The sequence below is a fragment of the Dryas octopetala genome, chromosome 6, assembly GCF_963921425.1.
Source record: "Dryas octopetala chromosome 6, drDryOcto1.1, whole genome shotgun sequence".
In the NCBI taxonomy this organism is placed as follows: Eukaryota; Viridiplantae; Streptophyta; class Magnoliopsida; order Rosales; family Rosaceae; genus Dryas; species Dryas octopetala.
In genome coordinates this window covers 11,013,197-11,038,610 of record NC_141371.1, presented here as the reverse complement: position 1 = coordinate 11,038,610, position 25,414 = coordinate 11,013,197, and the positions used below count along the sequence as shown (strand labels likewise).

Below are 25,414 nucleotides of genomic sequence, written 5' to 3'. Positions count from 1 at the left end.
TTGCTTCCAACACATCCTAAAGTTCTTTCGTTGTAGCCACATTTTGGTATGTATAAAAGAGAGCATCCAAAGATGTGGCATTTGCAAACATAGTCATCGTTCCCAAAACAAAGTGCATATTCATCTATCATCTTTTGAAATTTCCTCTATCAAAGTGTTTGATTTCCACAAAATCCACAATAAATTACTAAATCCTCTCAAAGATGAAAGAGTCTTTGAAAATTAGATTCTGGAAATGCTTTGGATCACTGAAACCATCGAAAGTTGGATTTATAGAACCATTACAGCTTTTCACTTTGCACTATATAACTTTTCACCATGTATAACACACTTCAATTTGTCAGTTGGTCACCTCTTTGAATTTATTGAATTATAAGGCACCTGGCTACAATGAACTGCATGCATGTTAAATCATGTTTAAGCAGAGATCAATGGTCTATCTGCATCTGACCACTGAAGTGGGAAAAAGTATTTTTGCTTTGAAAATTTTCTAGCATATAAATTAATCCAACTTTTGATAATGACATGATGATAATAAGTTTAATTAGGTAAAGCTATTCCAGTGGATGAGACTGAGAGCAACTAATTAATTATTTTTCTAGCACCAAAGATTCCTGATGGGCCAATCATCCCTTCATATATGATGGCATCAATTGCTCCAGACTGCAGCAGTTAAAGTATCCTCTTTTTTCTCTCTAGCTGCGCAGGAAAAACGAAACTCCATCAAACCTTTCATTAGTCATTAAACAAACAACTAGCAAAGTTGAGAACTTCCAATCTCACAGAAATGTTTTTATAAAAACAAAAAATAAATTAAAACAAAAACAGCAGAAGATGAAGATATTGCTCTAATGCTCTGCTAAACAATACTGGTCCCATGACTAGCACATAAGGAATTCATTGTGAGAGAGGTGTTGTAACACATCGCGGTATACAAAAAATTTTCCTAATCAACTGAGTCCCTTAAAAAAGCATCCCAGAAATTTTTGACTAAGGAAAAGTAGCATTCCCATTTCCCAGTCAGAAATTATATTTATTAAAGGGAATAAAGGAAGAGAATAATGTGCAAAAGCATCTTTATGTGCAAGGTCACCAGCCCTTAATTAGCTTTCTTTCTGTAATTGCTTTTGCGCTTCTTTTAAGCTCACCAAGAATGCTTTAGCTCTTTAAAAATCTTTATCTGTTTTGCTTGCTTTTCTTTGTATTAGCTCTGCAGCAGGAAGAACAGAAATAGAATGGTGCCTTGCAAACAAAATTACAAGAATGCACTCGTCATGAATGCTGGAATCTTTAAACCAAGGAAGGTAGAGTAAGGGCAATTTGGGTTGTTCCCTACCCAGTTTGATAATTTCACAAAATAGAAAAGCTGAAAGAATCTGAGAAAGTGAAGTTGCACCAAGTCACTATGTTTTGAGGTCTAAAAGACTATCTTTGTCCTCTCAAATGGGGCATCTATATCTTTTTCTTTACAGATTTTTTGTGGCATTACTTGGTCCAGTATAAAATCAAGCCTATACATATAGCAAATACCTTCACTATCACTCTTCCTTCAGACACCTTAAAGTGCATGCAGCAAATTAATACTCATTCTCTTTCTTTATACCTGCAAATTTCCTTGTTAATTTATATCATTATCAGCAACCAAAAAGGCAATGTGAAACTGGTAGTGGAGGTGCTAGATGCCTAAAATGTTAAGCCCAAGAATTAAGGATTATCTAACCTGCTTCTAGAGGGTGACTCTTAAAACCAGATAACCTCTGCCTTAGAAACCAGAACCTCCTTTCTAATCTCATAGACCTCAAGTGCCTTATAATCACAACTAAGATCATCAATAAAACCAGAAAAGTTCAAACTCAGGGTTGCAAATTTCTTGGTAAGACAAGAATCCTTGGCTTGAACATGTATTAAAAGAGGAGGTGAAAACTTCATAAACGGCTACTAGCATTGAAGTTTTTCTTGTATATTAAAGGTGAGAGGAACCTCAATATGTATATCTAAAAGAGTCCATCTTCTGCAGCATATCTTCCATAATTATTACTGACAGTACAGATATTTTTCAGGTACTTAAGCACCACTGCTCTTGTAGCTGGAAAGTCTCATTGCTCTAAAACTCCACTGGTGCAGTGGTGCTATTCCCACTAAACTTACACGCAAGGAATAGAAGACTTGGTGAAGAGGTTGCTAAGAAAATTGCATTTCCAGAAGGGGAGAATCCAAACTTGCAACAATGAAATCACAAGCAGCCCCTAACCAAGAGGACTACAAATTGAAGGACACGAAACCCCAGCTCGGGGAACGATGGCCACATGGAGGATTACGCGGTGGAGGAGGGTGGATTAGCAGTGAGAGAGCAACTAGCACTTACGACCTCGTTGAACAGATGTTTTATCTGTATGTTAGAGTTGTAAAAGCCAAAGATCTCCCAACAAACCCGGTAACAGGAAGCTGTGACCCATATATAGAAGTGAAGCTGGGGAATTACAAGGGCAAAACACAGCACTTTGAGAAGAAGACAAACCCTGAATGGAACCAAGTGTTCGCATTTTCAAAGGAGAAGATTCAATCTTCCATACTAGAAGTTCATGTCAGAGACAGAGAGATGGTGGCAAGAGATGACTATGTAGGGAAAGTGGTCTTTGACATGAATGAAGTGCCAACTAGAGTTCCACCAGACAGCCCTTTGGCACCTCAGTGGTATAGACTAGAAGACCGGCGGGGCGATGCCAAGGTTAGAGGAGAGGTTATGCTTGCAGTTTGGATGGGTACACAGGCTGATGAAGCTTTCCCAGAAGCCTGGCATGCGGATGCTGCTTCAGTTCATGGAGAGGGAGTTTACAGTATTCGGTCCAAGGTCTATGTTTCACCAAAACTGTGGTATCTCAGAGTCAATGTCATTGAAGCTCAAGATGTGGAGCCACATGATAGAAGCCAACCTCCACAAGCTTATGTCAAGGCTCATGTTGGAAATCAGACACTTAAAACAAAGGTATGTCCAACCCGAAGCACCAATCCAATGTGGAACGAAGATTTGATCTTTGTAGCAGCCGAACCTTTCGAAGAACAGCTTGTGCTGAAAGTTGAAAATAAAGTGAGCTCTTCAAAAGATGAAAAACTGGGGAAAATAAGCCTGCCACTTACCATCTTTGAAAGGCGCTTGGATCACAGGCCAGTCCATTCGCGCTGGTTCAACCTTGAAAAATTCGGTTTTGGTGTGCTGGAGGGGGACAAGAGGCATGAGCTCAAGTTTTCAACCAGGCTCCATCTCAGAGTCTGTCTAGAAGGCGCTTACCATGTACTAGATGAATCCACACTGTACATAAGCGATGTAAGGCCTACTGCTAGGCAGCTATGGAAGCAGCCTATTGGGATTCTTGAAGTTGGCATCTTAAGCGCTCAAGGGCTTCTCCCAATGAAGACCAAGGATGGTAAAGCAACAACAGATGCTTACTGTGTAGCCAAGTATGGGCAGAAATGGGTGAGGACCAGAACAAGCATCGAAAGCTTCAATCCGAAATGGAATGAACAATACACATGGGAGGTCTACGACCCTTGCACGGTGATCACACTGGGAGTTTTCGATAACTGCCACCTTGGTGGAAATGAGAAACCTACTTCCGGCAGCGGAGCTAAAATTGACTCAAGAATTGGCAAGGTAAGAATCCGGCTATCAACCCTGGAAATGGATCGGATTTATACCAACTCTTATCCGCTTCTTGTTCTTCACTCATCCGGATTGAAGAAGATGGGGGAGCTCCAATTAGCAGTAAGATTTACCTGTCTCTCATTAGCAAATATAATTTACCTCTATGGCCACCCCTTACTGCCAAAAATGCATTATCTGCATCCATTCACAGTAAACCAGTTAGACAGCTTAAGATATCAGGCAATGAACATTGTAGCTGTGAGACTTGGCAGAGCTGAACCACCACTAAGAAAAGAAGTTGTGGAGTACATGCTTGATGTAGATTCCCACATGTGGAGCATGAGAAGAAGCAAAGCTAACTTTTTCAGGATTGTTTCACTATTCTCCGGCCTAATCTCCATGAGCCGGTGGCTTGGTGAAGTTCGTCACTGGAAAAACCCAATCACTTCAGTTTTAGTTCATGTTCTGTTTTTCCTGCTGATCTGCTACCCGGAATTGATCCTCCCAACTATCTTCCTCTACATGTTTCTCATCGGAATATGGAACTTCCGTTTCCGTCCAAGGCATCCATCTCACATGGATACTAAGCTTTCATGGGCAGAAGCAGTTCACCCAGATGAGCTGGATGAAGAGTTTGACACCTTTCCTACATCTAAGGCTCAGGATGTGGCTCGAATGAGGTACGACAGGCTAAGAAGTGTGGCCGGAAGAATTCAAACGGTAGTTGGAGACATTGCAACTCAGGGGGAGAGATTTCAGGCTGTGCTCAGTTGGAGAGACCCAAGAGCAAGCAGCCTGTTCGTATTTCTGTGTCTTATTGCTGCTGTGGTGCTGTATGTGACACCCTTCAAGATGATTGCTCTGGTTGCAGGCATTATTTGGCTACGGCATCCAAGATTCCGAAGCAAGCTACCTTCAGTACCCAGCAATTTCTTCAGAAGACTGCCATCTCGTGCTGATAGCATGCTCTGAAATGATAGGGAGGTAGACAATCAAATAGTTATTCTTAATTTTTATATGCGGACTCCTTGTATCTATTTGAGTAACATGGTTTTTCAAGTATTCCCCTTTTGGTTGGTGTTTTGTTTAGAAATTAGATTTCCAAAAACAAAGCAATAAAAGTTCATCTGTAGTGCTGTCATGAGAATTCCCAATTCTGTTTAGATTTAAAATGCTAGAGGAACCACATTACAAGATAGAAGAGATCCACTCATTACATTAATGAATTGAAGGTATCATCCTATTCCGACCACAACTGGATTGAAAGCGGGGGGCAATAGTAACCAAAATAAGGAATGAGATTGAGAACAAGCGCAACGCGTGAATATATCATCTGATCCACAAAGTCTACCAGAGAATCAAAACTGCCAGTAAAATGGAAATACACTGATAATCTAAAACAAACAAATCCAGGTGCAGAAAAATATCCTAACAACAAAAAACTGAGATAGTCTAAAACACAAGCTCGTGAGGCTTCATTCCTGCCTTAAGAGAGAATCTAGCAGCCAAGTATGTCTTCAAGTCTGGGACAGTCTCAATGGCCTTTATCAATGAAGCATCCACACTCTTCTGGTCTTCTTTCTTTTCTTGCGGGAGCTGATTCTTTTCCTACAATTTGTTGTTGGGAAAATATTAACAGAGAAAGAATTATATTCTGAAACAAGCTGACACAGTAATGGACATTATTCTCCAATATTTAAGATTTTCCCCGAAAACTTATACATACCATGGCTAAACAAGATCAGACTAGTACCAAACACTCAATGGCATTAATATATTTTTATAACATGAAAATGGGGAAGGAAACAAACAAAAATGAAGAAATGATAAAACTAACCTCTTTCTCTGCCTCGAAAAATTCTCCCTCTCCCTTTTTTTTCTTTTTCTCCACTTGTTTTGCAAAATATTTGTCGTCAAACTTTTCAACATTCACCCCAGAAATGTCAACCTTGGTGGAAGTGGCAATCACATAGGACTGATTCACACGTCTCAAAGGAACGCCATTGATCTTGAATGGTCCTGAAATGACATAACACCAGCACTGAAGTTAGAAATACACTTAAATTATGTGTCTTAACAAGTTCATTTCTAGGAGCAGGCAAGCACCAATAACTAGGAACCCATTGGTCCCATTCCCCCACCACCACACAATGTGAAAATATACAAAAGAAGTCAACTTAAACAAAACAATGAACAAATCATTGGACAAACCAATTCCAGACCTCTGTCTATGAAAATAACAGCATAAAAATTCTTACTAATCAAGGAAAAATCCTTCTAAAACAGATCTAGTGAAGCTAAATTCACATATGTTGAGTATAAGTACTAATAACAATCATAAAAGCATAATGCAAGGAATAGAGATCAAATGCTCAGGCAAACACACATCTACATAAATTAGACGAAGTAAGATATGGTGCAACTATGCAAATTGATACATTCACATATACTTATATTGTTACAAAACTGTGATTTCCTTAGTGTCCATGCCTTTCTCTTACTTACAACAAAAGGAACATTTTTCATAAATTTTACTAGTGCTGCAGCTAAACAAACTTGTTGGCTATTTGGCAGAAATCATGAAGGCGGTCATTACATAATCTGCAGCCCAAATAGACTTGTTTTATAGAATTCAAATGCCAAATTAAGTTGATCAAACTTGTCATTTAGAAAAGAAAACAAACTGTTATTAACTTATTCAATTAAAACAAACCAACAATACTAATAATCAACTATGTTTTATGATTCATTTGAAACTTCCAGTAGCTTTCAGCTAAAACCAAAATGAACCCAAAACATAAATACAATAGAAAATGGATGAAGTGATAATGGAAAGTGAAGGCTCACCAGTAACGAGAAGTAACCCAGATGTAAGTTGCTTAAGAAAAACAACTCTCTTGCCCTTAAACCTTCCCGCCAAGATAATCAACACAGTCCCTGGTGTAACACTCGCCCTGCATAAAAATAAAAGAAAATTAAATAAAAAACACATTAAACAAATTTTCAACTTGAACTAAAAAAAAGTAGAAAAAAGATAACCTGAGCTTGGTAGGCTTGGGCTTGCGCTTGTTGACGAGGGGCTTCTTGACGTCATCGGCAGGGTAGAACTTGGGAGGCTTCTCGGATGGAGTCTCGGCCGCTGGCTTGGCATCGTGGCGTGGGAAAACGCCGCCGTTTTTGGCCTTGATGGCCCAAAGACCACGCTTGTGGTACATCTGGGACCTGGAGTACTTACCCACCCCACGAATCAGATCTGGGTTTCGGGTCTTTCTCGGGTTTCTCGCTTTTGCTGCCATTGCGACTCTGGGAGCTACCACTGTCTGCAACCTTCGCCTTGCGAGCTGGGAAAGAGAGAGAGAGAGAGAGAGAGAGAGAGAGAGAAAGAGAGAGAGCGGCGGGGTTGAAGACAGACTTGGAAGTTAAACCCTACACACAGTTTTCTTTTTGTTTTTTAAAATTATTTTTTATTGGGCCGGTGGGTGAAAAGGTCGACTGGTTTGGGCTCTGTTTCAATCCAATTCCAACCCAAAGTTCCAGACTTGGGTCAGTTTTCAATCCAACCCACCAAAATGATTTATTTACAGCCAACGCAAACAAGGACAATTATTTAAACTAAAAAAACTAATAAATAGATAAAAACTAACAATGCCCAAACTTACAATACTAATACTTGTATGGTGAATAATAAATTCAAAAAATAATTTACATATAACCGTCATATTGGCACGTGGTATTTTTGAGGTATCAAATGGGTTGAGCATGCATGAGCACGACAATTATTTAAACTAAAAAAAACTAATAAATAGATAAAAACTAACAATGCCCAAACTTACAATACTAATACTTGTATGGTGAATAATAAATTCAAAAAATAATTTACATCTAACCGTCATATTGCCACGTGGTATTTTTGAGGTATCAAATAGGTTGAGCATGCATGAGCACGACAATTATTTAAACTAAAAAAAACTAATAAATAGATAAAAACTAACAATGCCCAAACTTACAATACTAATACTTGTATGGTGAATAATAAATTCAAAAAATAATTTACATCTAACCGTCATATTGCCACGTGGTGTTTTTGAGGTATCAAATGAGTTGAGCATGCACAAGCACGGCACTGGCACAACATAATTAAATTGTGCACGGCACAACATGAGCACAAAACAAGCCGGGCCGGCACGAGCACGATCATTCTCTGAGATCTGAGAAAGATATGGAGGTAGAAAAATGGCTTTTCAGATATTTTTGTATTTACATTTTATTGGTTTTGAGTTTAGAAATTAAATTCCCTGAAAAGAGGGCAACAAAAACTTCTTTCGGTCTTAATATCATCCAAAATTTTGGAATAAGTATTTGACCAGTGTAGTATTACTCTACTATTCTGGTTGATCGCCCACAATGGGTGAAAGCAAAAGGCAGTAGTAGACAAAACCAGGAATGGTAAGGGGGAATGACCAGAACTTTGAAAGACAGAGACAGAGACCACACCACACCCAATGTATTGAATATATATCAACTGATACATAAAGACAACCAGGAATCAAATGACAAAAGGAATATATTTCATAATGCAAAACTGATCAAATACAAAATTTTGAGAGTTGCCAGTAAAATGGAAATACAACCACTGCTTATCAAAAACAAACTAGTCCAGGAACAGAAAATTATCATTAAAAGTAATATCTGCGATAATGGTCTAAAAGACAAGCTCATGAGGCTTCATGCCTGACTTGAGAGAGAATCTGGCAGCCAAGTACGTTTTCAAGTCTGGGACAGTCTCAATGGACTTTATCAATGAAGCATCCACACTCTTCTGATCATCTTTCTTTTCTTGTGGAAGCACATTCTTTTCCTACAATTGTTATTGAAAAATTATTAATAGACAAAAGAAACATTGAAACACAAGCTGACGCAGTAATAGACATTATTCTCCACTACCTTAGATACACAAACTTCAACATAACAAGATTAAAAGAGATCAGGCCAGCAGCAAACAAACAAGGAAATGACTATATTTTATTAACATGGACAAAAGAGAAGGCAAAATGGTGAAAGAAACAAGTAAAAAAAAGTATCATTGGCAGGTGGAGACTGGAGAGACATAATGAAAAAGGACCTAACAATTACAAAATATCTGCAAAAATAATATACAGAATTAAAAGGCCATGATGGCTCCCTCACAATGCCAAACATTTAAGTCCATGCAGACAGTAGCAATAGCAGAAGAGAATTATAAATTTGCTCAAGAAATATATATATACATGTATATATTTATATAAATGAAGAAATGATAAAACTAACCTCTTTCTCTGCCTCAAAAAATTCTCCCTCTCCCTTCGTTTTCTTCTTCTCCACTTGTTTTGCAAAATATTTGTCATCAAACTTTTCTACATTCACCCCACAGATGTCAACCTTGGTGGAAGTGGCAATCACATAAGACTGATTCACACGTCTCAAAGGAACACCATTGATTTTAAATGGCCCTGTAATGGCATAAAACCAGCACTCGAGTTAAAAATACACTTCCATGAATGTGCCTAAAGAAGTCCATTTCGGGGAGCAGTCAAGCTCCGGAAACTAGAAACTCATCCACCCACCACCACTCATTAAAAAGAAAATAAGGGCTTGAAAAGGTGGGGGTAAAAAAACTTATAAAATAAAAAAAATAAAAACAGAACAATGACCTAATCATTGGATAGATTAATTCCAAACCTCTGCCTATGAAAATAAAAGGAAACAAAATTTATATCCAATCAACGCACAATCCCGTTAAAAAATTTATATACTTTGATTATACGGACTAATAACAATCACAAATGCGTAATGCAAGGAACAGAGATCATATAATTACGCAAAGACACATCTAAGGGGAGTAGACAAAGTAATCCTGTAACATAGATATTTGGAGACACATTGCAAATTGTTGCATTCACATTTTATCCACACCTTTCTCTTTCCCCACAAAATCCTCTTACACATTATCAATCTATATAGAAATTATGTACTACCTCTCTTAAAGCATTCACTACCCTATTGAACAAACCCATATTACCCACCGTCCTACAAATTAACCAATTTTACAGGAAAGGACTCAAAGGAGCAATCACACATGCGTGGTGTGAATGGAAAGGGATAGTTTTCCAATAACTAACAAAAGGAGTTATCTTTATTGCATAAATTTTACTAGTGCTACTACCAAACAAGTTTTCCGGGTATTTGGCAGAAATATGAATGGAAGTTATTACATCATCCAATTCTAAAGCAGAAATGGACTTGTTTTAGAGATTTAAATGTACCTCATGGTCCAATTCAAATGAAGTTTATCAAACTTGTCATTTAGAAAATGAAAATGTACTTTTAATAAGTTATTACATCAAGGCAAGATAACAATGACAATAATAACCATACGTAAGCATGTTTTAAGAACCATTTGAAACTTCCAGTAGCTTTCAGCTAAAACCCAAATGAATCCAAAACATAAATACAATAGAAAATGGATGAAATGATGATGAAAGTGAAGGCTCACCAGTAACGAGAAGCAACCCAGATGAAAGTTGCTTAAGAAAAACAACTCTCTTGCCCTTAAACCTTCCCGCCAATATAATCAACACAGTCCCTGGAGTAACACTCGCCCTACATTAAAAAAAATCAAAAACACAAAAAAAATAATAATAATAAAAACATTTTTTAAAATTAAATAGAGGTAGGAAAATGGGAACCTGAGCTTGGAAGGCTTGGGCTTGCGCTTGTTGACGAGAGGCTTCTTGATATCATCGGCAGGGTAGAACTTGGGAGGCTTCTCGGATGGAGTCTCGGCCGCTGGCTTGGCATCGTGGCGTGGGAAAACGCCGCCGTTTTTGGCCTTGATGGCCCAAAGACCACGCTTGTGGTACATCTGGGACCTGGAGTACTTGCCCACTCCACGAATCAGATCTGGATTTCGAGTCTTTCTCGGGTTTCTCGCTTTCGCTGCCATTGCGACCACCACTCTGTCTGAAACCCTATGCCTTAAGATTTGCGAAAGAGAAAGAGAGAGGTGAGGCCGTAGGGGTTGAAGTTAAACCCTAAAAGCAGTTTTGTTTTTGTTTTTTGTTTTTATTTTTTATTGGGCTGGTGGGTTATAGTCTTATAGATAGACTGGGTTGGGCTTTGTAAAAACACAGGCCTGAAACAAAATGAGGTATCGGGCTTGTAAATGCACCCCCCACAATCTTCTTCACACACCACACACTCAAAAAAAAACATTTTTTCCATGAAATCAGATTTAAAAACAAAAAAATTGAAAATGGAAAAATAAAATAAAGAACCCAACAGCCCCCTCCCAACCTGAACCACCCTCCACCAAACCAAACTCGTTGGCGGCCCCACCACCGACCATCGACCATCGACCTCCTCTCTCCTCTCTTTCTCTCTCTTCCCTCGATCAAATCGCCGGTTATAAATGAAGCATATTACTATTTCCAAGGTACACACAATTTGACAAAGTACATTTATTTTGTTGAGATATTATCCGTAAGTAACTTAAGCGTCGAAGTCTAGTACTTAAAGCCTGCTCAACCACTCCGTGCACATAAAAAAATGTTGACTGTCATTTGATTGCTCATTCAATTTTGGAGATTAAACAACTTTTTTAATGAATTTAGTTCAAGTGATGTATAGTACTACCAACTAGCTATACATTACTCAAGAGATAATTATAAATTTTGGATTTAAATTTAGTTGTATAGTTGTATTAAAATTAAACAAAAAAACAAAAAAAGATGCGAGGACCATAAGGCAACTACGTTTCAACTTTCAACTAGCTATGAATGCCACCTAATTTAATTTTTGAGGTTAAGCCAAGACCATAAGGTAACTATGTTTCAACTTTCCACGCGGCTTATAATTTCATTTGTGATCTTATTCTCACAAACTGAACGAGACCTTCCTTCTTCTTCTTCCATTCTTCTCATTCTTTGTGATCTTTTTCTCACAAGTTTCAACATGGCACCAATTTTCTTCTTGATCATCATCCTTTTTTCTTTTCCCAGTGCCATTATTAATTGTTTGGTCACAATTGGCTGCGGTCCAAATTTTATATATAACTATATATATCTGCAGCTCTATCTACTAAATTAATAATTTATTTATTTACCCAAAAAAGCAACAAGATCAAGATTCAAGGAGAGTAATATTCGACCTCCAGCTGCTTGAAATTTTATCTCTATAATATATATTAATTGTCTATCTATATTCTATATACATGATCTCTAGCTAGGAGCAAAGAGCTAATTAAAGGGATAATATTGATATATCAAATTAATTAAGATGACAACATTAATTAATAACATTTATAACTAATTTAAGTAAGTGAGAGAGAAAGAGAGAGACATAATTGATAAAACATCGATTTGGGTATAGCTAGCTAGCTTGGATATGCATAATTTGAATTAATAAGTTATGATTGATCTTGTCGAGGACGACCCAACCACAGAGAGCTGAGAGCTCGGAGACGATGGAAGTACTCCGCAATTGCCAACAAACACCTCGCTGCTTGACGGGTTGTCAAGAGTTGTTGCAGCCGATGAATTGTTTGATGTCTCAGATTATCAGCCTATATGTAACATATGAACATTTAATTCAAAATCAATTAATAATAGATAAAAATACTTAAAAGAGATTATATATTATCATACAAGGTTCTAAATTGTAAATATAGTCATGTAAAGCTGAGAGGTTCACAGTTTTGCATTTACTTAATTTGTGGTAATAAGAGATTGATTGTCAATTTAGGTAAGTAATTTTCTTGGTGATTGATTGTCGTGGGGTAGAATTACGGACCCTTTTGCAAATAATTTTGACTATAAAGAGATGGAAAAGAAAATACATAGAGCCATCTTTCTTCACTTAATTTAGCATATAATTCGTCAATGACTTTGACTTCTTGGCCTTTTCGATATGCTGGCCACGTTTTGTGCCAATCTTTCTTAGATGACTATATAACATCTCTATATTTAATTGTATTTATATATGATTGTCATTCTTGAAATATATATAAAAGAAAATAAATTTTAGATAATAGAAAACAAAGAAAATAATGAATAAAAGCATGTGCAGGTTGGTGAAACTCAAATACACAATGGTCAATGGGGATTTTTCTTATGTTTTGTCTGTGCAATATATGTATTGGCTTCTTTTTTTTTTTTCTGCAACACAGGTCTTGGTTAGCTAAGCTAAAGCCTAAAAGCCTATTTTATAAGTTAGAATAGTGGGTCAAAAGGGTGTAATTAACTAATTATGGTTAAGGGGACTAGCTACGTGTTGGCTTTTAAGTCAAACGGTTACTACTATGACATCATACAGAGATGGGCCTAGGGATCTCCAAGATGGAGATGTATATCAACAATGGACACTGCATTGTGGGTTACTGCCACGTGTCTGGATTTCATGCTTCTCACCCATCACAGGTGGAGAGCAAAACGTACTGTGGCTACTAATTTTATTTTCTCCTAAACTATTTAGTAGTATGGATAACTTAATTTTTTATTTTTTTGGATAAAAATGTAAAGGCCAGGTTAGTCCTTGGTCCATGGTCTTTGGTCTTTGCTTCCTATGTTTAATGAAAAACATTGACAAAGCTTATACATATATATATATATATGCTTGGCAGACAACCACAAACTAACTGTACGCAATGTATAGATGAAGAATCGAAGTTAGTACGTGTAATAAATATGTGTTTCTAACTTTTGAACTTAATGGTATGGGCCAGGTTTATTGGAAACCTAGGTAAACCGTAGTGGGAAGCTGGGGGTGAATATATGTATATATATATATATATGCATGAAAGTCCCTTTCAAGAGAAATAATGCATGAGCGACAAGCAGTTCTCATGAGTGAGAGAGAGAGGGAGAGAGAGAGAGAGGCATGCAGATAAATACTTAAATAGATTCCATGTACCCACCAGCCACCTCATGAGAGTGAGACATGGAGTTGTTCATGGGGTTGGGGGTAGGTTTCCCAACCCAAACAGGACCAGATATTCCTCCCTCTGGAGGGACCCACTCAGAAGATTATATATATGGTAGGGGACCACCATTATTAAGATCGGACTTGATCTATACGTACTACATGTCTCATCAACATGCAAATAAGCATATACAAAGTTGGTAGATTAATAGGAGATATATATGAGATACCGTTTTAATCATCTTCCAAAACCGTTCGAACGACTATAGAAAAAGTTTGAATTTTGTCTCAAATCTTGTATTAATCTTATATTTTTCATATATCATGTAATACAGAATTCTTATATAAATAACATAACTAATATTATTTTATTAGATATCTAATCTATTATGTTGTCAAAATTTTACCTTTTTAACGATTTAGATTGACAATTTAACAATATAATATATTAAATTAAGATTTTTTTTTTTCTAATATTATAATTTAAGAATGAAATAAATTTATATAGTAATCATGTATGTATATGTACCTGTCTGACGAAACCTTCGAGGGTAGAGAGCTTGTTCATGGCTAAAGCCATCTGTCCCATGTAGTTAGCCATGTTAGGAGGACAGCTCAATGAATCAGAGGCTATGGTGTCCGAGAGAGACTGGTTAAGAGCTTCAAGCCCTTGGGACAGAGCCTCTTCAGCCTCCTGTGTCGATTGTTGTAACCCACAAATACCCATCAGTTGCTGCTCCGTCAATGGCTCTATTTGGTTCACAATAATCTAATATTTCATCAACAACAAAAAAATGATCAGAATAACAATTGGAAAATCCATACATAGCTGTAAATTAATTATCATGCGTGCAATATTAATATTCACCCAACTTTCTTGGCTATGATTTTTTGCTTAATTATTTGCTAGAAACCAAACACAGATACGAAGATAGAAACAAAGGTTTTGTATATATCCATCAAATTAGAGAGAGAAAGAAAGAGACACCCGTGTAACTCTCTTTCTCTCTCACACAGAGACTGAGACCAGAAATTGGAGTAAGAGACATAGCTTTAGGGGAAGGACACCTAACACTACCCTATAGTAGAAACCCTTCACGATACCTTTCGTCATTCATGATATTCACAATCATGAGAATATTTGAGATATCGATCCATCCATATATTCTTTACCTCTGCCACCGACAAGTACTTACATTACATGCACCCATGAGCCCATGACCCATGCATGCATATAAATGTTTTATATGCATCAAGCTAGAGTTTTTGCATGTATAATAATAATTCTTTAAAGCAATTAACCGCATGAAGAATTATTGAACATATATAATTTGGGAAATTAATAATCTTGTTATTAATGATTAATTAAAGGACTTACATATAACACCCTCTTTTTGAGAGTATATGCATGTGGACAAAGTGGTATGTCAATATGTCGTGACACACAAGAGGATTACCACATTTAAAAAGGATTTCACATGTATATTGTAAGAGAGTTGAAAGACTATATATATAAATGACACGTACAATAATTTGTTAGCATGCAACCAATGACTTATTTAAAGTATGCATATGATCGACCTAATTTAAGTAGATAAATTATGGTAATTAATGTCGATTTTTTTGTCATTTTCTTGTCACACCTATTTTGTGTTGTACCTTTTTCATACGTGTATGTTATGAGAGCTAAAATGTTCAAGGCTTACATAAGAGTTACCACATGCAAGAGGATTCACACATGTATGTCATGAAAGCTGAAATGATATATATAATTGACATGCTGCTAGTGACTTAAGTTCAAATATCTCTTCCCCACATTAAAAAGAAATAAAAAGAAAAAGAGAGAGCATGCTTTTATAATTACCATGTTGCAAAGGATTTAGACGTATATCTATGATCAAGAGCTGAAATGTTATACATAACTGACATGTTGTTCCCATGCGATAATGAGTTAGCTATGTGTGTGACCTAATTTAAGTAGATAAATTCAAGTAAATAATGTCAAGTTTTGTCACTTTCTTGTCACAACAATTATGTGTTGAACATTTTCCATGAATATTTGAAAATTTACAAAACAAAATTTGTGTAACCTTAAAAAATCAAAATAGCCATCAATTAATGAGTTCGGGTCCTCTAGTAAAAATTTTAGTGTGCTCGCTTTGTATTTATGTCTAAAATTGCGTTGTTTTAAACTTTTATATGGAAAACTAGCTCTATATGAATCATAAGTACAAAGCAAGCACACCAAGTACAATACGAGTACTCGATCTATGCATTTCACTATATGGATTATAAGTACAACACGAGCACGCTAAATCCACGAACAACCTACAGTATTAATTTTATGCTCACTTTGTACTTATTTCTAAAATTGCATTGTTTTAGACTTTTATATGCAAAGCATATAAACTATATGAATCATAAGTACAACACGAGCACGCCAAATCCACGAACAACCCACCAAATTAATTTTGTGCCCTCTTTAAATTCAAAGTGCTTAACCTAACTAGAGTTATAAACAGATAAATTAATATGTACCTTGATGACCTCAGAGGGCCGAAATCCACCCATCCACATGAAGCATCTTTCAGCCGGAGTCTTCCACATGCCAGAAACAATATGAAACACATCGGTCTTGGCAACCATGCTTTTCAGGTTCATCACCTCATCATAGTGCGCCAAGCAATTGTCCACATACAGCCGCAGTTCGTTCTCAGGCAAATGCTCTTGCACCGCCGCTCGGAGCTCGCACATCAGCCGGTGGTGCTCCTCGAGCCACCTTGCGTACTCCATGTCGAAAACCGCAGCATCTGATTGAAATTTTGGAAATTAAAATATGAAAATATACGCTCAACTTCAGATTTTCAATTAAGATGAAAAATTATTAATTACCTGAGCTAATGCTGCTGATACCAACAGGAACTCCTTGTTCTCCTCCTACAAGACCTCCTCCAAAGAACATGCCCTAATTGAAAGTACAAAATTAACCCACGTCTTGAAAATGCCGAAGATCGAAGTACTAGTTAATTGGGTCATAAAATATACAATTAATTAGTTGAATATATATCTCACCTGAGTTCTTGCTCTTTGGAGCTCTTGTTCCAGCTGAGTGAGCTTAATCCTACTTGACTCTAATTGCTGAACATATGCCTGCAGTTCAAATAATTTTAATAAACACAACAAAAGAAAATTAAAATGGTATAAGAAATAATAATAAAAAAAAAGTTAAATAAAATTGGGTTGCGAATTTGATGTGGGTTGAGTACCTTTTTTCTAAGCCTGCTTTTCCTGGCTGCTTCTCTATTCTGAGCAAGCCTTCTCAGTGTCTGCTTAGAAATTACAATCACAGCAGACGTTGGAAATCATTGTTGTAGAGAACAAAGAGGAAAAAGTGAAATAAAATAAATAATATATATATATTTGGCTCTAAAAAGTGAACCCAAGTGGAAATTAATTATATGTAATAATTCAGTACTTGATCAGTACCTTAGGGTCTGGTGTCTTGGGTCCTTCTTGCTCTGAGCTTGATGTAGCTGGACCTTTCCTGTTACCCTCACGCTGCAGCCGCAATATTAATCCAAAGTATTGAATATGAATATTAATCTCATGTATTAATTGTAAATATGATTAATTAATTAATTAATGAAATACCCATTTTCTCCCCGAGCCCTAAGTATACCTTGATGGGTTTGGCAGGTTGATGAGGCCCAGAGGCGGCGGTGGCGGCAGCAGAAGGTGGTGGATGAGTAGTGCGTGGGTTGGACAACTCCATGGAGGGCTCTGATGGTCTCTTTGAACCACTGCTTGCTCCTGCAGCTGGAGAAACTAATCCTCCTACTACTACTGTACCACCTGCCTGTACCACCAAACATATATTGCACAAATAATTTTAAAATATATATTAATCTTATATTAACCGACCAAGATGAAATTCAAATACTATTTTACATATTATAAAAAATAATAACGGTTCGAGCTAGCTAGTAAGATGGATAGCTACTTTTGTTGATGGTGGGTCTACATGCATAGGCTGAGATGGGAAGATATTCAGAGTGGGAGGCCTCATTCCTGATGCTGATGAAGATGAGTTATTTTGCTGATGATCTGCACCACAAGCATTAAAATTAATAATACTCAGAAAAAATTAATTAATATTTTTTTAAATTAAGAGAGATAATGATTAGAGGAGGACCCAATTCAAAGATGAAAACAAATATATAAAAAACCCATACCCAGAATTCGTACACACACCACCCTTTTTATCAGTACATGTGGAATTGATTCGATCACAAGGAATTCATGATCGTGAGTGGGTTTGTTACATGATGTTTGTCAGGGTCCGAAGACTCCAAAAAAGAAATGAATAAATCAAAGAAAAAAAAGTAGATAGAGAAAGTTAATTTCCTGTGTGTGTACTTTTTGATTTTCTGCTAGGATCCGGTCAAAGAAAGTACTGGGAAAGAGAGAGAGAAAGGAGATGGGAAATTTGTTGAAGATGGTCAGAACATGCTTTTGCTGTGACCCAAACAAACCCTCTTTTTTTTTTTTCCAAACAGGTCTTGGGACACAAATATTCCCTCTTGTGATTTTCTGGCCAGGCTAGTAGTACTGGTCATCAGAAAATCAGAAATGACAGAGGGGGAGAGAGAGAGAGAGAGAGAGAGAGAGATGCTCACTTCTTTGATCTTGATGAAGGTGAGTTGATGAAGGGTGGTGGTCCTGACCATCAAGGTAGAGAAAGAGGGCTTGATCTAACTCACCCAAATCATAGGCACCTCCACTGTCCACTTTGCTTCTGATCATCATCATCATCATATGCACATAATTAAACAAATTAAACAATAAAGAAAATAATTAAGATGATCATCAATATCATAATTAAGTATGATCTAATTAATTATTGGGATGATGATGAGGATGGAATTACATACATGAAGTTCCCAGCAGCAGCAGCAGCTGGGATGTTGGAGGATGATGGGGATGATGATTGCATCATTCCATATTGATGAATCTGATGCTGCTGCTGATGATTAAGATGATGATGTTGATGATGATGGTCTTGTATTTGATGATGATGTTGTTGTTGGTGTTGTAGTGGGTTATGGTTGTTTCCTTGAATACTGGAAGCCATGAAAGTAGTAGTAGAAGCTGAAAGCTTTGTTTCTTGGCCTCCTCTTAATTGATGATCTTCTTCTTCTTCTTCTTCAAATAAACCTCTTGAAAACCTCATTAATGCCAAAACTGCCTTCTCTCACCATTTCCTCACCTCCATATCCTCATCTAGAGAGAGAGGGAGTCGGTTATAATAAGCTGATGAGAGAGAGAAAGAGAAGAGAGAGCTTGCTAGCTGTTTGCTGGTAATTAATTAGAGAGAGAGAGAGAGAAGAAAAGAATGGGATTCAATGTAGAGAAACAAAAGAGACAAAGCTTTTTATTTTTCTGAGCTTGGCCTTTCTCTCTTTCTCTCTCTTCACTTCTCTCTGAGAAGAAGTAGACGACTTTAATTATTTTCTGCTGTAAACCAAATATTCAGATAAAGCGGTTCCTAAGATATCCACACAAAGGAGGACCTGGGATGGCAGATTCGCTTTTCTTTTCTTTTCTTCAAAAATTTAAAAAAAAAAAAAAAAAAAAAAAAAAAAGAAATTTGGAAACCGTTTCTGGCTTCCTTGTCCAAGCGGACCAGCATGGTCCTTTTCAACATTTCAGCCTCTGGAAATGACAAAAATGCCCTCGCTGTGTTTCGCTTTTTACTATTCACATTCTTATTGCAAACTTGTTGACGTGGATATATGGGTCATGGGTAAGGCGGCTTTGTATCTCTAATTAATAAATTAAATTGATTAGAATTTTTTTTTGATATAGTATTGATTAGAAAATTTAAATAATTATAAGTCGTACATTATATGTTGTATATATGATACATATAATATTGATTAATTTTGTTGAAGAATGTATGCCTATACCATTAATTAACTATTGTCTTTGGACCAAATTAAAGTAAAAGTCATTATACATGCTATAGCTGATATTGATTAATTGTCATTGTTCTCAAGTTATCAAGATGATATTGATCACCCTATATTTCAATTAGTGGGAAAATGTGGATAGGTTTTACTTTCCTTTAATGGAAACCTCAAAATGTAATTAACTTAATTAGGTTCTACTTAATTGAACCATTGAATATTAGGTTTACCAATAATATATAATCTTTTTTTTTTTTTGGGCAATCTATCATTGTAACACCTTCAAGCATCTATAAATTACTTTACCTTAAAGAAATATATATATGGTATCTATTGATTCAGGCTTCTTCTATTGAGGTATACCACAACTTATTTACGTTGAGGTATACCTTATTGAGGCTCACACGAGTCGTTTTGTGTCAATCTAAACCGTTCATTTTTTACATCTCCATTAATAGATCATCCCTGCAAAAAATTAGCCAAATCGGAAATCATTTGCCTATCTAACTTTGATAAAACAAATAGACGGTTTCATTGAAAATGTAGGCGCTACCATTCCCATGTTTGAGGAGCCGTGCACTTTCAAACCAGAGAAAAAAAAATAAATACATCCCACTTCATATTTGTTTTGTGCTTAAGAAAAAGATACAATATATTATCTCTTCGACTTTAAATTCAAGAAAAAGACCACATAAATTAAAAACTGGAAATCGATTTTTATATTTTTAGAAAAAAAAATTTATTAACAAATATCATCGATGAGTTTTGAACTCAAGATATCTTCGATAAAGAGAGGACTGAGTAGCTAATGCAATCTACTAGATCAATGATCAATGGCGAATATAAAAAAGTTAAATACTAAAATTAATTAAGTTTTAGTTGCTCAATAAATAAATAAATTATATATATATTAAGTTGCATTTTCCTTCACTTTTCTTTTTTCTGTAATATGTAATGTATATGAGGAAAACTGAAGTTAGGCATGTGTAGGCATCACCATGCAAAGAGAGACAATTCACAAATATAGTATATATCACTTTAAGAAATAGGAAAATTTTTAAAAACTGACACGTACGTTGGGGTTAAATCATATTTTAAAACAAGTTTGGGTTTGTGTTAGTTTAAAATACATATTTTGAGTTTGTATTAATGTGGGAGACACCGTCAATTCCGTTACATTTTGCATCCAAATGAAAGACAATTTGGTCATTTCATATTAAATAAATTAAACTATAATTCAATTTATAACTTAATAAACATTAAAACAAAATATTAAAACTGCAATTAAAAAACAAAAAAGATTAAAAGTAAAAACAAAAACAAAAAGGATTAAAATAAAGAATATTTAAAAAGGTTAAAACTAAAAAAAAAAAAGCAGACAGAAAAAAGAGGGAGATGCGATCTCCCTCCCCACCCAGCCCCAACCCACTTCCGGCGACAGCCCACCCTCCCCTCTCACTCCATGTCTCCCTCTCTTCCTTTCTTCCTCTATGTCTCTTTATCTTGTTGAAAATTTCAAACAAATTAAATGATATGAGGAAATGGGACATACCCTTTCATGAGTAGGTTATAGTTTATGAACAAATGCAACCCTTCACATATGGGTTATATTTTGAAACAGTACCAACCTTTCGTAGAAATATGCAACTGCTAGATGTTTTGAACTATTGCATCTTTTGCTTTGAGTTTAAAATGAAAGGGTGCTTCACCAAATGGTAGAGACACCTACATGAAAAATCACCTCTCAAGTCAAGAGGTGCCTTATAAGTCTATAAATAGCATACCTACTGCAATCATATATTTAATTATATAGAACAACATATTCTTCTTTTCTTTACTGTCTCTAAATATTCAGGTTGTTCTTGTGTAGTGCAAATCTCAAGAATAATATCAAGTAAGTTTGAGTCCATAGTATCCTGGAGACAATTTGTATTTTAAACTCTTTTTGCACAAAGGAAGAGCGACAAATTAGTCATAAAGAAATCGAATTTAATTCGTGCTTTGACTCAAGGTTCTCATTTTTCTTTTGTTATTGCCTTCATATTTCTACATTCTTCCAACATCTCTTTCTCTATCGATCTCTATCTCTCTGTCACTTTCTCTCTCTAGCTATCTATTCCTCTGTCTCTCTTCTCTATAACCCATCGTCGGAGCGGTGAGGGAGGCCGGCGAGGTCGCCAGTCTCCAAATCAGCATCAAACCGACGACTTCACTGCTCCAGCGGTGGGTTACAAAGAAGAAAGAGTGAGAGGAATAGATAGAGAGAAAGTTTAACGAAATTCTTAACAGAGTTGACAGATTGTACCACATTAATACAAACTTTAAATATGTGTCATAAACTAACACAAACCGAAACGCGTGTCCTAATTAAAATAGGATTGACCCCAAAATAAGTGTCCTTGTTGAAAAAAATTTCCTAATAAATATATGGTTGTTGACTTAATTTTTGGGTAATAAATTAAAACAAGCAAATATGCAATGAAATTATGACAAATTTACAAAGGTTTCTCAAAAAAAAAAAAAAAATTACAAAGGATAATGTTACCCTCGACAGCACTTGCAAATTAATCTTGCTAGTTATTCATTTTCTTATAGGGGTAATTCTAGTGATTATATATAGCCACATATAATTTTCACTAGAAAAATTAAATTAATTAATTCAAAAGTTCAAACAAAAATATTATAATCAAGCATTCTTCTTTAATAATATTATAATCAAAATATAAATTATGATATAAGTAGAGTGCTATGTACATCTGGCAAAATCATTCACGACATGATGGAACAAGCTTGAAATATTGGTATTTCAATCAAAACTAATTAGCAGGTCGGGTCTATAACGGATTGACACGATAGTAACACAAAAATTAACGGGTCAGGTGAGTGTTTTTTGTGAAAAAAATTAACGGGTCAGGTTAGTGTTTTTTGTGAAACACGATAATGACACGTAATCTTTATAAAAAATTTTAGGCTATTATTTATTTGTTGGCTGTGCTCTTTTTGTAAAATGTTTTAAAACTTTATTATATAATGTTTTGAACATAATTTTTAATGATATTTTCAGATTTTTTATTTTTGTTATGCTTGGAAATTTTTTATAATTTTGGATATTTGTTGTCTGTTTGATTTTTTAAAAAAGGGTGAAACACGATATGACACGAAAAGTAACGAGTCGAGTTTGAATTTGTATATTTGGACACAATAAGTTAAGGAGTAAAGTTTGGGTTTTACATAATTTAATTCACACAACACGAGAACAACACAAACATGTTAAAAGACGATGCATGTGTTACTGGATCTAATGCTTATGTGAAGGCAAAATTAAGATGTGTATGCTTCCCAAATAGTGTTATGGCGTTTGTGTTTAATGAAATATATATATATATATATATTGAACTTAATTTTAACACTAGACAGCTTCTTAATATCTATATGTTATACATATAAGCCTTTATTTTTTTCTTTTGTAATCTAGGTATATATATATTAACCTATGATTCTTCATGTTGGTAAATCCGTAAATCATGTATTTATAAAAAGTAAGAAATTGACATATCAAGTGCTATTTGGTAACTAAAAGTTTGATTAATAATTGAGATCAAAGTAACAAATGCGCGCAGCACATGCCGGGCTCTAATATTATTGTCGGAGAATTCAATTTTTATGTTAAAAAACGTATTTAATAAAGAATAAGGGAGATAAAATCTCATGTGAATCCCTTAAGCGGTTAAGCCCGGCATGGATTATCTGCCTTTAACCAACTCAAAAGATTAGTCTAATGCGCAAAAGCTGGCTCAGAACACCCTCAATTACAAAAATAAAAAATAAATACTTAATTTGATTATAATAACTACAACTAACATCTTTAGCCAAACACAAAAACAAAAATTAGTCTAAATGTAATACTTTAAATTATGGTTTAGCATGCAGGAACACTATTTTCTTTTGTAGATTTTTTTTGGTTCAAATTAAGAACATATTTAATAAATAATTATAATTAAAGGCCACTAAAGTGTAACTAAAAAAACTAATTCTTGTAGGATCTAATCGTACTTTGTGCTTTTCTTTTGATTTTTCTCTCACTCTGTGACTTCATGTTGGTAAATCATGAAATGAAATTTAACCATGACCTTAACATTGATAATTCATTTATTCAACTTTTTTTTTTCCTAAAGTTGAACCATGTACTTCATTTTCTACGATCTCTAATCCAAACGAACTGATTTGACAATTGACTGTTGCAGAAATAAAATTAACTAAAATCAAAGAGGCAATTAGGTCTTCGAAAAGAGTTATATTAAGGTTGAATTTTGAAATCTTATAGTAAAAATAAAATAAAGTTGAATTTTGAGAAGAACCCAAGTTGAAATTTGAAGTAGCTAAATAATCAAGCAGCAGGACTTTAGCAGGAAAGCAGCCTCAAAAGCCAAAATTGATCCTGACCAAAAAAAAAAAGGCAAAACTGATTTCAATTTTATCAAATTTCATGCCTTCATGGGTAGTATTGTAAAAGAGACTTTTTGCTAATTTTACGTAACATTAATAACAATACAGATGTCGACTTATTAAGAACGTTGGACCGTTGACTCCTGGAAACGTGTCGCGTCTGCGTTCAATTCTTGCTCTGAGATCGTTGGGGTGCGGGACCTACACATCGTGTAAAAGTTGAAAGAATCTGACGGCTGAGATTTTCTTGGGACCCACCAAGACCGGCCCCAACCTTTCCCGCGATTTTTTACTCCCTGTTTTCCAAGTTTCCAACCACTCTGAAAATAAGGACAAACTGCTAATTACAAATATAAATATGGGTTGTGATGTGGACACCCATGAGACAATAATTTTTCTTTCTTTTTTCTTTATTTTTCCGGTTTTTTTTTCTTTTCTGTTTGAATGGAAGTATAACATTTTGATTATGTAGTAATCTAATTTAGATTTAGATAAAACTGCAAACCAAATAAAGGTTTTTTTTAATAATTAATCTAATTTCTTTTCTGTATTTTGTTAAAGAGATTTAAGAAAGAGAGTGACAGTCGAATTATAATATTAATCTTGGGTGTGAAAAATAAGTACTCCCTATTTTAATACTACACGTCTCAAAATTGCTAGTAATTTTAATTTTCATGTTAATAGCATCTTTGGTGATTTAATTTAAAAGAATATATATATAGCATAATGTTCTTAGATGAAAAAGAAAATAGGAAAATGTTCTCCAATATAGGGACTTGTAGCTCTAGTAGTCAAGAGTCTTTACATCGATCTACAATTAGTTAGTAACCAAATATCTTGTCTAAAGTGATTTTTTTTTTTTTAGCAGCCTACAAATCGATTTGTTGGTCTACGATTTGTGTTGATCGGTAGTATCTTTGGTCGGGATAATAAGTTATAATTGTCATATAGTCACTTGGAGTTCATAAAATGTTATGATTTGTAAGAGGGTCTAAGACATTAAATTTAAGCTTGAGGGTTGAAACACAAAAGCCAATATATAAACTAAATATCAAACTCTAAGCCTTAAATCAAAATTCAAACGCCAAACAAACATCAAATGAATTAAGATGCATGTGATTGTAACTCAGCCACAAATGTGAGATTGTTATGCAGTCACAATTAGGTTTGTGAAATATATATATATATATATATTGTGTGACCGATCAATCAGTAAAATAACATTTTGGTGGTGCTAATTAAGCTAATTTTTCTCTCTCGTTAAGAGCTAAACACTTAAAAAGATATAGTTTCTGGCACTACTATTGTCGAAATAAACAAAAGAAATCAATACCTAAACCAAATTGAACCTTATTTTTGGTCTTTTAACTAATTACTTTTTGGTGTAAGATACAAAGCAATGGTC

The 25,414-nt window shown here is 35.2% G+C and overlaps 4 protein-coding genes across 4 annotated transcripts; 1 reads left to right on the top strand and 3 right to left on the bottom strand.

Moving 5' to 3' along the window:
- Positions 1 to 1,726: 1,726 nt before the first annotated feature.
- On the top strand, positions 1,727 to 4,786 carry FTIP1 (C2 calcium/lipid-binding plant phosphoribosyltransferase family protein). Its single transcript, XM_086246126.1, has 2 exons — positions 1,727 to 1,969; positions 2,061 to 4,786. The coding sequence occupies exon 2, from the start codon at positions 2,228 to 2,230 to the stop codon at positions 4,613 to 4,615; it is 2,388 nt and encodes a 795-aa protein (XP_086102252.1). The 5' UTR covers positions 1,727 to 1,969; positions 2,061 to 2,227; the 3' UTR covers positions 4,616 to 4,786.
- A 134-nt stretch (positions 4,787 to 4,920) lies between these two features.
- LOC147282336 (large ribosomal subunit protein eL6z) lies at positions 4,921 to 7,046 on the bottom strand. The gene is made up of 4 exons (XM_086246127.1): positions 6,683 to 7,046; positions 6,491 to 6,597; positions 5,481 to 5,662; positions 4,921 to 5,251 (listed from the first exon to the last, which is right to left on the bottom strand). Exons 1-4 carry the CDS (start codon positions 6,937 to 6,939, stop codon positions 5,096 to 5,098), a joined length of 702 nt encoding a protein of 233 aa, XP_086102253.1. The 5' UTR covers positions 6,940 to 7,046; the 3' UTR covers positions 4,921 to 5,095.
- Positions 7,047 to 8,189: 1,143 nt separating this feature from the next.
- Positions 8,190 to 10,729, bottom strand: LOC147282335 (large ribosomal subunit protein eL6z-like). Its single transcript, XM_086246981.1, has 4 exons — positions 10,369 to 10,729; positions 10,176 to 10,282; positions 8,951 to 9,132; positions 8,190 to 8,501 (listed from the first exon to the last, which is right to left on the bottom strand). Exons 1-4 carry the CDS (start codon positions 10,623 to 10,625, stop codon positions 8,346 to 8,348), a joined length of 702 nt encoding a protein of 233 aa, XP_086103107.1. The 5' UTR covers positions 10,626 to 10,729; the 3' UTR covers positions 8,190 to 8,345.
- A 1,357-nt stretch (positions 10,730 to 12,086) lies between these two features.
- Positions 12,087 to 18,827, bottom strand: TGA10 (bZIP transcription factor family protein). The gene is made up of 11 exons (XM_086246166.1): positions 18,529 to 18,827; positions 18,274 to 18,392; positions 17,598 to 17,701; positions 17,277 to 17,453; positions 17,084 to 17,155; positions 16,864 to 16,923; positions 16,670 to 16,747; positions 16,490 to 16,562; positions 16,136 to 16,407; positions 14,127 to 14,366; positions 12,087 to 12,242 (listed from the first exon to the last, which is right to left on the bottom strand). The coding sequence occupies exons 1-11, from the start codon at positions 18,825 to 18,827 to the stop codon at positions 12,087 to 12,089; spliced, it is 1,650 nt and encodes a 549-aa protein (XP_086102292.1).
- Between the last annotated feature and the right edge of the window lie 6,587 nt (positions 18,828 to 25,414).

What these genes read in the sequence shown, in the direction of transcription:
- FTIP1 (XM_086246126.1), top strand. Translation starts at nt 2,228, where the DNA reads ATGAAATCACAAGCAGCCCCTAACCAAGAGGACTACAAATTGAAGGAC.
- LOC147282336 (XM_086246127.1), bottom strand. Translation starts at nt 6,939, where the DNA reads ATGGCAGCAAAAGCGAGAAACCCGAGAAAGACCCGAAACCCAGATCTG. An exon ending in TGGGTTACTTCTCGTTACTG is followed by an intron (nt 5,663 to 6,490) that starts GTGAGCCTTCAC and finishes ATGTCATTTCAG; the next exon opens with GACCATTCAAGATCAATGGC. An exon ending in TTTTCGAGGCAGAGAAAGAG is followed by an intron (nt 5,252 to 5,480) that starts GTTAGTTTTATC and finishes AACAAATTGTAG; the next exon opens with GAAAAGAATCAGCTCCCGCA.
- LOC147282335 (XM_086246981.1), bottom strand. Translation starts at nt 10,625, where the DNA reads ATGGCAGCGAAAGCGAGAAACCCGAGAAAGACTCGAAATCCAGATCTG. An exon ending in TGGGTTGCTTCTCGTTACTG is followed by an intron (nt 9,133 to 10,175) that starts GTGAGCCTTCAC and finishes ATGCCATTACAG; the next exon opens with GGCCATTTAAAATCAATGGT. An exon ending in TTTTTGAGGCAGAGAAAGAG is followed by an intron (nt 8,502 to 8,950) that starts GTTAGTTTTATC and finishes TAACAATTGTAG; the next exon opens with GAAAAGAATGTGCTTCCACA.
- TGA10 (XM_086246166.1), bottom strand. Translation starts at nt 18,827, where the DNA reads ATGAGGTTTTCAAGAGGTTTATTTGAAGAAGAAGAAGAAGAAGATCAT. An exon ending in CCTTCATCAAGATCAAAGAA is followed by an intron (nt 17,702 to 18,273) that starts GTGAGCATCTCT and finishes CTTGTGGTGCAG; the next exon opens with ATCATCAGCAAAATAACTCA. An exon ending in AAAGCAGGCTTAGAAAAAAG is followed by an intron (nt 16,748 to 16,863) that starts GTACTCAACCCA and finishes TTTGAACTGCAG; the next exon opens with GCATATGTTCAGCAATTAGA.